This window comes from Mesitornis unicolor, unplaced genomic scaffold (assembly GCF_000695765.1).
Source record: "Mesitornis unicolor isolate BGI_N332 unplaced genomic scaffold, ASM69576v1 scaffold50308, whole genome shotgun sequence".
Taxonomy (NCBI): Eukaryota; Metazoa; Chordata; class Aves; order Mesitornithiformes; family Mesitornithidae; genus Mesitornis; species Mesitornis unicolor.
In genome coordinates, this window is record NW_010200788.1 from 1 (window position 1) to 11,914 (window position 11,914).

At 45.1% G+C, this 11,914-nt stretch overlaps 1 protein-coding gene across 1 annotated transcript; it reads right to left on the bottom strand.

Annotated features, from left to right (window-relative positions):
• Window positions 1-950: 950 nt before the first annotated feature.
• Window positions 951-11,910, bottom strand: EMC1 (ER membrane protein complex subunit 1; the record flags this gene model as incomplete). Its single annotated transcript, XM_010189847.1, has 23 exons — window positions 951-1,236; window positions 1,452-1,581; window positions 2,057-2,141; window positions 2,369-2,579; window positions 2,737-2,910; window positions 3,293-3,430; window positions 3,664-3,783; window positions 4,016-4,177; window positions 4,759-4,908; window positions 5,150-5,349; window positions 6,291-6,407; window positions 7,140-7,236; window positions 7,459-7,581; window positions 7,826-7,885; window positions 8,343-8,414; window positions 9,004-9,171; window positions 9,517-9,666; window positions 10,009-10,135; window positions 10,289-10,417; window positions 10,902-10,995; window positions 11,167-11,232; window positions 11,509-11,633; window positions 11,882-11,910. Coding segments are annotated over 23 exons (2,907 nt in total), but the record flags the coding sequence as incomplete, so codon positions are not given.
• Between the last annotated feature and the right edge of the window lie 4 nt (window positions 11,911-11,914).

Genomic DNA, 11,914 nt, shown 5'->3' on the forward strand with positions numbered 1-11,914 from the left:
CCCCCCCACGCACCGCGAAACAGGAAGTGACCCAAACCCCACGCGCACGTCGCGCCTCCTGATTGGAAGAGGAAGGGGGTCAGGCCCAGGCGCCTGCGCAGTAGATGAGTCAGCAACTTTGTGGACGGCGCATGTGCTGTGAGCCTGCCCGACGGCGCGGCGAGCGTGCATGCGCAGTAGCAGCCTCCTGCCCTTGTGGGTAAGAAATAGCCCAAAAGATACAAAAACATCCAAAACAACCCCCGCTCCTCAGCACACGGCTTTATTGAGGGGAGCTGAGAGGACGTGGCCCCTTACGGGGTCGCAGCTCACTGCAAAACTGGTTGTGACAGTACAAATTCACGGACAAGGAATTAACAGCCACGGGGGTCTTTGCTCCTCAACTGTGACACCTCAACCGCAGCGGTAAAACGGGAAAATTAAAACAAATGGGAAGGAACTAATGTTGGCATCATAATAAATAAAGAACATGGAAAGAGTTTACATTCAGTTTCCTCCCAAAGCCCCACAACGTAATTAAGTGATGCAACGTGGCCGTTTCCTAACCTTCCTCCTAATGAAATGACCCAATGTTGCCTCCTCTTCTTGGGCCTCGCAGAGTTTGCACATGACCGTGGCTTGCATTCACACCACAGCAGCCGGCAGCCCCTGTGTCCTCCTCCAAGCAGGACGGCGGGGGCGGCCGGGGCGCCGGGGTGGGCACAGAAGGACGCGAGTCCTTAGCGTTATCATCACTAACGGCAGGGAGATTATGCAATCAATGGTGGATTTTAGGGCTTTAATGGAGGTTTGGGAGAACTCTTTTTTAGTCATAGCAGACCAGTGTCTCTTTTCCATCTCTCTTCCATTTCTTCTCGCTAGAAGATATATAGGCAGCGTATTGTTTTGTTGCGCTAGCAGCTTTCTCTTCCAAATATCTTCCAGCAAAAATATCACATAGATGTTTGCATCCATCAGTCACACAAGCTGAATTCCTAACTGAACCCAGCGGCAATGCCACGGGTGACAGATCTTCAGCCACCTTCTCCAGCCTTGGCCTTCCCTCCACTTGCAGCCTCACCGCCAGGCACGGTTCAGCCGCTTCACCTGAGCGAGTCTCTTCGTGATCATCGTAGCAAAGACCAGCCCGAAGAGGACGCTGCTGATGAGCACGTAGTCATAGTCGTCCTTCAGGACATCAAACTGCTTCGATGGGTACACTCGGGTCTGGTAAATGTCCAGACCGTAGGCAACCACCTAAAGAGATGAGATCATGAGCTGGTGAGGCTGCTTTGAGGAGAAAACCAGATATATCAACAATTAACAACTCAGGTTTAGTTCCAATTAAAAGAAGAGACGTTTAAGCAGTGAGCAGCCACATTATCAGAAGTCACAGACCTCCCCGCCACAGGCTACAATGTCCTACTCACAAACTCCACGGCTCTTCACTGAAGCCTGCCCCCTGTACTCACCAAACAAGTGGACTCCAGGCCGGAGGGGGCTGTATAAATCCCTCTTATTCGGGAGATGGTTTGATTGTAGTTGATAAACCTCTCGGCATGGATCTGCACATCAGGGGAGTATGGAATCAGGTTCTCTTCTCTAAAATGGGTTTAAAGAGAAATCAAAATGCAGTCAAACAGCACATGAAGGACATCATTTGCGTTGCCTATCCTGATCATCACAAGCTGACCTAAACCAGCAAATTCAGCAGCTTTTCCTGGTCTAGATTCATTTTGCTGCAAGATGAAAATCAGACACGCCAGCTGGGTCAGACTACACTGCAGCAGCCCCCTTTTATGCTTCTAAAGTTTGAAAAAGAAGTGTCATTCTGAAAACTTCAGGCATTTACTCTGACTGCTACTTCTTATTGTGCAGACAAGACACTGCTTTTGCTAATGGTAACACCTGCTGCATTACCCACAAATTGGCTCCTTCACCACAGACAGGGGACAAAGCACCCTCAGTTAATTTCACGCAAGAATTGCCCAGCACAAGTTGTCGTACACCACGCTGCCGTATTGTACACAGAATCCACCCCTCTCCCAAGCTGCCCAGTTGTTATTGCCTTCCTTACCTGCTTTGCTCCGTAGGGATCTCCGGGCGGCGAGGATCCAGCAGAGCCTTTGGAAGGGAGAGGATGGCCCCAGAGGGAAGACCAACTGTGCATTAAAAGAAACGCAGCTTAAAAATGGCCATTTCTGACAGCATTTTCTAATACCTAACATAAATGTTCTCTTGGTGCTTATCCTTCAACTTGCCAGGAGAGTCCAGGGCAGCCCACAGGCAGGATTTTTGGCAGCAAATTGCATTTTGTTCAGTTTTCAGTGCAAAACCTGGCTTGTGCAGGTAGCATAAACACATTCAGAACAGAGCAGCATGCACTTACCAAGCAAGTGACGGCTGGTGATGCCTCGTTCGGTGATGGTGGCCTCTGTGGCACTGATGGCAGATGGGAAGATGTAAGATTGCTGGAGGACCTGAGGTAAAATCGGGCGGTCAAGAGAGCTGAAGGCTGTGGCGTTGTATTGCTCTGTCCCCTCGTACAGCTCCAGCACAGTGAACTCGTTTCGACGTGCCTTTGTGTTCCAGTATTGGTACTGAAACGAGAGAAGATTCTTAGGAATATGGGGCAAGCAGAGTCAATAGTACAGAGATAGCAGGAAATCACAGAGAATGGTCAAAAAGTCTTCTCCACACAGGTTCCGCAACTGCCCCACCTCCCAGACAAAGAACAAGACAAGAAGAACTTCTTACCACCACCCAGTTCTCTGAATGGACAATGTGGACAGGTCCCTTCGCCTTCTTCTGCACTGAGGAGTGGATGATCCTGCCCGTGACTCCGTCGATCAGATATATTCCAATGAAAGTGCGCTCATGATGCGTGTCTGTGCTCTCTGTCACCACAGCAAGCAGGTTTGGATTCAAAGACTAAAGAACAAAAAAAAACCACAACGCCAAAAACCCTGAGACCCCCATTTTAATGCCACAGGCACCTCATTTATCTGCAATTCACGTGGGACTAGGCATATTAATAAACAAAGTATCTTATTAGCACAAATCACCTGAAGAAATCAAGCAGCCATTTCCCCATCATCAGATGTCTGACTGACTGAATTGCTGCATTAATACATTGTAGAAAAGAAATCACCAAAATTAGCATCTTCTGCAGAGGGTTATGGACACCAACACGTGTATAGAAAAAATGGCACCACAGGGCAACTAATCTTAACGTGGTTCCTAGAAAAGGAAAAAAGTCTCTTCCCATAAGATAATGCATCAATAAAAAGTCAACAAGAAGTTCCTACAGCACCTTATAGAGGACACTGCGGTCTCCCATCACACGGCCCTGGGAGTGCACATGCTCATTGGACCTCTTCCCTTTCACAGTCACTATCCTCTGTACCTCGGTGGGTATGAACACCTCCCAGCTCTCCTCTGTTGTCAGATCCTGTAAGAAAAATGCACGACATAGGAGGTTTTATCTTGTCCTCAAAAGACACCATCTCTGCCAGTAAGACAGAGCTTTCTCTGCTTTTGAATTTTAAGTTTCTTAGGCACATTTTGAGGCTGAACTGTTTCTATTCTAAGCAAAACTCTGTAAATCAAATTTTAAAAGTCTACCATTACCCAGAGGACGTTTAGGAAAATTATGTCACTTAGACTGTAATGAGTCTTTCATACCTTTTTCAGCCTGAATCCAGAGAGTTTTCCCTGCTCAGCATCAACTAGATAAAAAAAGATAGAATGGGCTATTTCTTTTAACTGGCGAAGGACATTTTTAGTTGCTGGGAAAGCTGTAACCTGGAAAAGAATTGAAACACAAGTTAAAAACCAACTCTCTCTCACACACACAAACCACCAACAGTAAGATTATTTCAAACACGTTTACGAGAATGAGGTCTGTCTTACCAGAATAACCTCATAGTTTTGTGTAAAATGTGACTCAACGGCATTTTTTTTAATCTTGCTCGAAAAGAGAGGGGAATAATTAACCAGAACATGAAGAAAATTGCCTCCAGGCAAAGCAAGTTACCTTGTACTCATCATCGATCAAGAGCAGTACTTTGGCATAGTCTTGATCCATAATAGGCAGAAGCAAAGTCTGAAGAATCGGACGCTTCAAAACAGGGGGAGCTACCTGACTTCTCTTCCCAAAGATGGGGTTAAAGACATACAGAAAGCTCCTTTTGGTTTCCTAAAACACAAACAAACAAGACACAAAACTTTTCTAAGGCAGACAAACGAGCTGGTTTTCTACCTGCTACCTGCTGGTGTCAACTACTCATACCCTGGATTCAGCTATCCTATCCTCCAAGTATTTTATTCGGACACGCATTTGCTGAATTAATTTCTCTGTGAAGATCATACTGTGGCACAACACGGTGTTCATGGCTTTAACTAAATCCTATCTGACACCCGCTGAGGCAGTCTCAACACATAGCAATGTCTCCTCCTCCCTCACGTATGGAGTACAAAACATTTTGCAGCTAAAGGCCAGCCACTGTCACCTTGCTAATGAAGGCCACCCATGACTTATCTCACATAACCAAAGAAACTGGATGAAATAATTTCCTTTGCTTCAGTAAAAGGCTTCAAAATGAACACCCTTAATTTTTTGAGGATTGTGTCTCTGCTTCCCTCCAGCTCTTGGTGTGCTCCTGTCCCCACATCAGTGATATACAGACAGTACCCAAAAGGACACTTTCTTTCCCCCTTTCAAAGAGCAGATTTCCGTGCTAACCACACTTGATGGAGGGATAGAGAAAATGGACTCACCTTGTCCTTAACAAGCAAGGTACATTGCGGAGGGTGTGGGAAATGGGCTGTTGTTCTTTGAACCATCAGCTTAAAGGAGGAGCCCGGTCTCACATTCCTGAGATACTGCTTCCACAGAATGGTGCCAGAACTGCTTTCAATACCAAAAAGCTGAGCATAGAGACACAGTAAAGCCAAAGTTTAGAACTACACACCTCCTACATTCAAGCACTGCATATTTCTTCGGGATATGACAAAGAAAGAAGAGTCTTAGTCCCTCACCAAAGCTACCACAAAACACTGCACATCTCATGACATCTTGCCCAAAGCCTGGCTAAAAATGGGGACAGAAATTCAGAGCTGAGACTCTTTGCTACAGTCTAGAAACAGATTCCTACCCTGGTTTCCTCACCTTCCCTGAAGCGGTGACCATCACCATCATTTTCTGGAGGTTGAATTCATCTCTGGCCAAATTGTCAATGTTAATCTCATTTTTAATCTGGCTCCGGGGTTTCCTGGCATCATAGAACATCTTCCAAAGATGAGCAGTCCAGGCTTGCAGCAGGATAAGCTGGGAGGACAGCCGCTTCAGAAACATCCCCAGCAAACCGTCTGCAAACAGATCAACAGTGACGACGAGGGAATAAACATTACGTCCCACTCCACAATTGCAATGATGGTCTCAGTCAGCAGAAGAAATGCTGCCATGCATCAACCTACCATAATTCTTTGCCTCTGCCTCCCGCATCAGAACAGCAGAGTTATAGTTACCATTTCTATGATAGACTCTGACATTTTCCAACCTTTTCCCACTTCACAGTGGTATAGCTCATTGCAAAAGATGCTCTCATCAACTGAAAGTAAACCTTCTTGCAGAGTACACAATCACTTCCTTCATATTCCTTCTCTCTCACTGGTACACCCACAGCAAGTGCCCACCTAAAGCTTCCCCACCTATAAGGTCTATTTCTCCCTCTGCACGCGTTACTCAAAGCAAGAGAAACCCTTGAAGTAAAAAAAAATACTTCATTCTGCCCAATCAGGGTTTATATTTAGCTTCTCAAAATAAGCAAAACACCAGACTTCATCTACATTTTACCACACAGAAAAGCAAGCAGAGATGAAATCAAATTCCACCAAGAAGCATTAGTCAGAAGCATCAGCAAACACTGCATGCGGTCCGAGTTACCTTGAATGGCTGCATCCGGGACAGCAAGAAAAAACAAAACAAAGCAGAAACAAAAGCTATTGCAAACGAGTCTTCCAGAAAGGGTCAAAGGGAAAAGTTTAGGAGAGATGCCCAAAATCCCTCCTACCACTGCTGTTTTTTGAATATAACAATGAAATACTCTCATGCCATCTGCGTTTAGCATTGGACTTCAAAGGTTTAGACAGAAATGGGTTTGTTTCTGGTCGTTTTAACTGCCATCAGAAGAAATTTGAATAATCATTCTCAGCTCAGATGAAAACAGAAACAATAAATACATTTTTTCAGGAAGAAAGCAAAAAAACCTCACATGCCTAAAGGTAATTCTATTAAGTCTATGGCTTACCTGCTTTCTTTCCAAATTCTCCCTCCAACTCTGCCTGCGCACCTGTCAGAGGTAGATCCACCATCTCCAAGCTTACCACCTCTGCTAGCGACTCCTCTCTACTCCACACAACCTTTCCTGGAAAGAAAAATGAGTAGAATATTGAAAATAATGAACTTAGTATCTGGGAATAGACTTTTGGAGGAAAAATCATCACTCAGGATAAAAACATCTTCCAGTGGGCCCTTCAAATGCAAATCACTGTTCTCTGGTGCGTATCTATCTAATACCCTGTGATGAGCGATTTCATAAGACACAAATGCTTTATGCAACTGGAGCCACTGCTGAAAAAACAAAACCAAAACAAAAACCCAGAAGAACTGTAACAGCAATCTGATGTTTTAAAAGGGCTACAGTCATTAGGTCTATTTAAAGAGCGAGCTGCACAGTGTGAACACGTGGGTGCCTTTTAAACCCTGCAAAATGCACGTCACCGAGATGGATTTTCAGCACTCTCTGCAAATTAACATTTTTGCCACAAGAAAAAGTTTCCTGAAGAAACTTTGAAGTTCTGCAACAGGACTTTAGACTCTCATCTTACAAAAAGTTATGAAATCTGCAGAAAACCCATTAAATTCAAAGGCTCTGTCTACACAAAGGACACTGCAGAACTGTTTTCTCAGATGAGATGTCTCATGAGGGTGAATATTCTATGGGATTTAGCTCACGACAGTTCTACTCCTTTTGCTAGTTTCCAATGAAAGCAATAATAAAATATAATCATTTGGAACTTGGAGTTTTCTTCTTGTCCTACGGTGAGAAGGTGTGCACTGTTAGAAGTGGAGTAGGTTTGCTGTTTGTGCCAGTTACCTGGCTGCTGGAGGAACATCAGCATGTGGTCCTCTGTTTGCACCAACGCTCGGTAGCCCACAGAGTCATCCTTCTTCAGGAAAACTTGGATGTACAGCTGAAAAAAAGAGTAAGCAAAACAGTGAGGTTAATGATCGCATCATCTCCTTGGACAAAACAGAACTCGTGTGAAACAAGAGCAAACAGCATGATTGTATGCAGTACTGGTGTGTCCTCAAAATGCTTTTTATCTTGTCTGAAGGGCTCTACCAGCCCTGCCAAATCAGGGCACGGAAGGCATTGCAAGTCTGATGAACTGAAATAATCTCTCCTTGCTCACCTGCTGTGGCTTGGCACCGCTCTGCTCCAGGTTAAAGGTAATGGTGGTATCCAACAATCTTTGTCCAGTTTCAACCAGGTAGAGATTGATATTGTAGGTCTGATTGGAACAGGTTAAGGATTCCTGTAACAACAGGGAGAAAATAGCTGAGTTAACCATACATGCCACACCAAAGTCTGCAGAAGGATTTCATATTCAGCAAGAACTGCAGCTTCAGGATATATTTACTTATATATACGAAGCTTCTACAAAACATCAGTCTCCCAAAAGATGGTGCAACACCTTTTTCATTCTGTTCCTGCATGCAAAGGACTAAAATGGACTGTTAAGAACTTCAGCTGTTCTTGGGAATAAGCGCTCCTTATACCTGCTTCCGGGAATCCTCCAAAGCACTTCCAGCATTAACACCATCAGAACTTCCAGGTTTCTGAAACAGGAATGAAAAGAGAGAACATGGCTGCAGACACCAATGTGAGTATGAAAAAAAATCACATTTTTGAGTGCCTGACAAGTCTCAGCTTGAGGCAGGAAACAAGTTCTGTTCTATTCTATTCCTGATAAAAATGAAACCTTGCTAAGAACTGAAATCCCCTACAGATCAGTAAAGCAGATTCCTGTGTTACATGACAACACTTTACACAAGGCTGAAACAGGTTGCACACAGGCCAGCACACTTTGCCAAGCCAGAGAGAGCTGTAGCTGGTTGTAACCAAGACCTGCTTGCTTTACCATTGTCTTCATGTGTCTGAGAAGCTAACTGAATCCTCCTCTTCAAATTACTACCCAGCCCTGGGCCTCTGAAGGAGAACACTTGTGGAACCCACCCCAGTGCATATCCACACTAGAGCTGTGCTGGTTGTATAGCACAGGTGAATTGTACTCACCAGCTCACTCCTGCAGGTCAGGACAGCAGCCACAGTTTTCTCCCCGGTTGTTGCAAAACTCACCAGAGCTGCCTGAAAAGAAAAAATTAGCAGGAAAACATAAAATAAGCAAGAAGATCCCACAACCCTACCAAAAACTACCTGTGCAGCAAATTAAACCATACTAAAGTGAAAAACAGATGATCGTTCACAGCCAAATTTAAAATCTCATTGTTTTACCAAACGAAAAACAATAATCTCTTGTAACATTGGAGACACTTCTCAAAGGTGCAAACAGCTGACTTGCCACAGCCTTTTGAACCATTATGTCATGTTACTGAGTTTCTTAAAGCTTGTTTGCTTTCCAAAACCCCTCACAGCTGGCCTAACAAAAGTACTGCTGCACCACTGGCCGCTTGAACACACGCGTGTCTCTATCGACCTCAAAACCAGGAAATGATCCTGACACTGACAGTTGCTGGCAACAAATCATACCTACACTGAAGTCTGGAAATAATTCAGCAGCTGGCATAAATGGTTTTCAAGTGATTCAGTCAAGAGCACAACTGAAATAAGCAGCTCAGCAGCCTGTGCAGAATGCTTAGTACAGAGGTGTTCGCTTGTTTTAAATAATTTTAAGCTGTAGTTGGCCCTCTCGCTTGAGTACATTTATCTTGGTTACCTGCTGGAAGTCCCGAAGGTGGCTGAGCAGCCCATGTTTGTACTGCAGCAGGGAGAAGTGGCTTGGAGACAGCTGCAGGAAAAACTGAGTCCGTGAAGCACTGATTACATTGGGCTGAGTGGCCAATATCCTGGGCTGGAAGTCATCAGCAAACTCCAGCTCAAGGGACTGTGAAAAGGAGACAAGCACGTGTAATGATGAGAACTTTTTCTTCACTGAAAATAATAACTGTAAGCTTTATGAAGAGGTTCCCCACGTCAGAATAAATGTACAGTAGAAGCAAGGAGAACTCGGCTCCCATTGGAGCAAACTCTACAGACACCAATCCAGAAGGAATGATTAGACAGACACAACGTTTTCTCTCCCTTCCTAAGTTAGGGATCGTGCTCCCCCACACACCGCTCATTCATTCTGCAGTTTACTGACAGGAGAACCCCTGTGTTGCCAGGCTCAGTCAGGCACCAAACCAGCTGGACAACGAATTACGTACAGTGCTCTTTCAGCATTTCTCACCTGCAGTGGGATCTGCTTCATCTCCTGCTCCGTCTCCAAGGAGCAAACATAGAGGGAATGCGTGTCCATGTCCACGCACGCCAGCACTGCCTCCCCAACCACGCTGCACACGCCATTTAAGCTCTTCAGCCACGGGGCTGCTACTTTGATCTGCCAAGCAAGACAGACACAAAGAGATGAAGTTGCCAACAGCACAAAATCTCCAAAGAATCAACTGAGATGCAACTAAAAATTTAAGTCAGAATTATTTTAGTGATGACCCTGGAGAAATGATCTATCAGCCTGCGATTTCCAGGATGGTCTTGACAAACAGCTGCAAGTCTGATTAAGTTTTGCTTCCATTTATCAATCTGTAGGTAATGCCACAGTGAAAGGGCAACTTATTTGTACTACAACAATTAGTTACTCTGCACACCACGCTACAGCCCAACTAGTTGGAAGTACATTTGTTACCATCAAATTCAGTATTTTGGATCCAAAATTGAGCATTACCTGTTTTGTAATTTCTCCATCTTCTACACTGAACGTTAAAATGCTCAAGTGGCTCTGCGGAACAATTCCAAGCACATGGATCACTCCAGTCCCATGGGAATACAACAACTGGTACTGAGTACTCTCACTGCAAGAGAGGCAGAAACCATGAAGTGTCATTTTCTTACCTTCCTGTTTTCAGATGCTTTCAAAAGCATAAGGCACGTACAGCACCGTTTCCTCTCCAAGGCAACAGACTCCCTGCCAGAAGTTTACACTTCCACTTAAAATATTTTTGTACCTTTCTGGTAAGTGTTCCACCCATTTCTGGTGCCCGTTGGAAAGGTAGTGAAGAGAGATGGCTGCCTTCTTCAGGACTGCCACGTACTTCACTGCATCCTGCAGCCCCACCAAAGCGGCCACCTGGAAGCTAAGTACACATCATAGAAAGTAAGTTAGAAAGTTATTTTATTTAAGAGGAAAAAAAAAATCACTCTGAAGACTTTCTTCAAACTTTTAATATCAATCTTGAAGCACAATTTATAGCCCACTTTATCTATCCTTGCTGATCTCGACAGAGAGCGTTAGGCTGGAACCCAAACACCCCAAGCCAGATGCACGTTTAACATTCTGGTATCTGAAGAGAAAATCCATCTATGAACAATATTTGTATCTCTTTCTCCTAGTAGTTTACTAAGAAATAGAAAACCAGATAATGCTAACAGAAATAGCATTAGATCAAACTGCAAGGCTCAGGCACTCTTAAGGAATTCAGCCACATGCTATTTAAGAAAAATTCTATCTAACTAATTTTTATCTATAATGCAAGTCCAAACAAGGTCAACCACCTCTTTCTCCCTTCCTAAATCAGTATTACAGAGAGAAAAAGATGCAGTGCAAACACAAAAGCCTACCTGCCAGTGTCCAGGGACGTCTCCCAGTTCAGCCCTCCAATGTTGGTTTCCCAGGAACGTAAAATACGCCCAGCATTGGACACAGTGATGGCATCTGCCCAGGAAATTAAGAAAATAAGATAAAGACAGAACTTGTATCCCCCACGGATTAACAAGGCAATGAGTTCTGCCAGGTTCAACCTGTGGGCTAACATGTGGCTGAGATCCCACATACAAAGACAGCTGCCACCCCAGCCCCAGGCCCCCATCTGCGTGTTCTCCTTACCCTGCCCATGGATCAGCATTGCATCTATTGCTCCTTCAGGGGTTCCCTTGTCTACATGGCGCCACACTAAAGGAAAGAGAGTTAAGTGAGAACAAGATTTGTTCCCCCAAAGGCATTTATCTGTTATTATTTTTAAACCTAGGCTCTTTATGGCAATAACCTTATGCAGAGTTCTGTTCTGCCTGCCTGTCTGCCTTGAGCAACAGCTTCTGAACTGCTGGCTGAAATCTCTCAGTATCACCAGCATTAATTTATTGATATAAAAACCTAGTACAACTTGATTGACACGTTAGCCCCAGCACAACAGGCACATTCCCCTCAACAAAACCCTGCTTCACTCACAAATTTCACCACTCCTGGAGTTCAGGGCGGCCACAACGTTCTTCTCGGTGGCCACGATCAGCTTCTTCGAACCCTGCGAGGCCTCCAAGGAGGCGAACTTGAGCTTCCCCACATACTGCTGCCTCCTGGGAGAGAAAAAGCGAGCAGGGGTGAAAAAGGAGAACAGAGAAATGACACGGGACAAGGTGGGGAGTGAGACGGGGCAAGAGGAGGTGAGACGGGGCAAGAGGGCGCCTCGCTGAGGGGGCAGAAGGGAAAGGCCCGACGGGCGGCTGCAGCAGGAGGCAGCACGGCTGGCCCAAGGCCTGCTTGCAGTTTAAGGACCCAAGGCCCCAGCGCAGCGGGGACGCCCCGGCTTTCCTCCAGCCCTCACCAGTCAAACTTGCCCACTTGGTCCTCATAGACG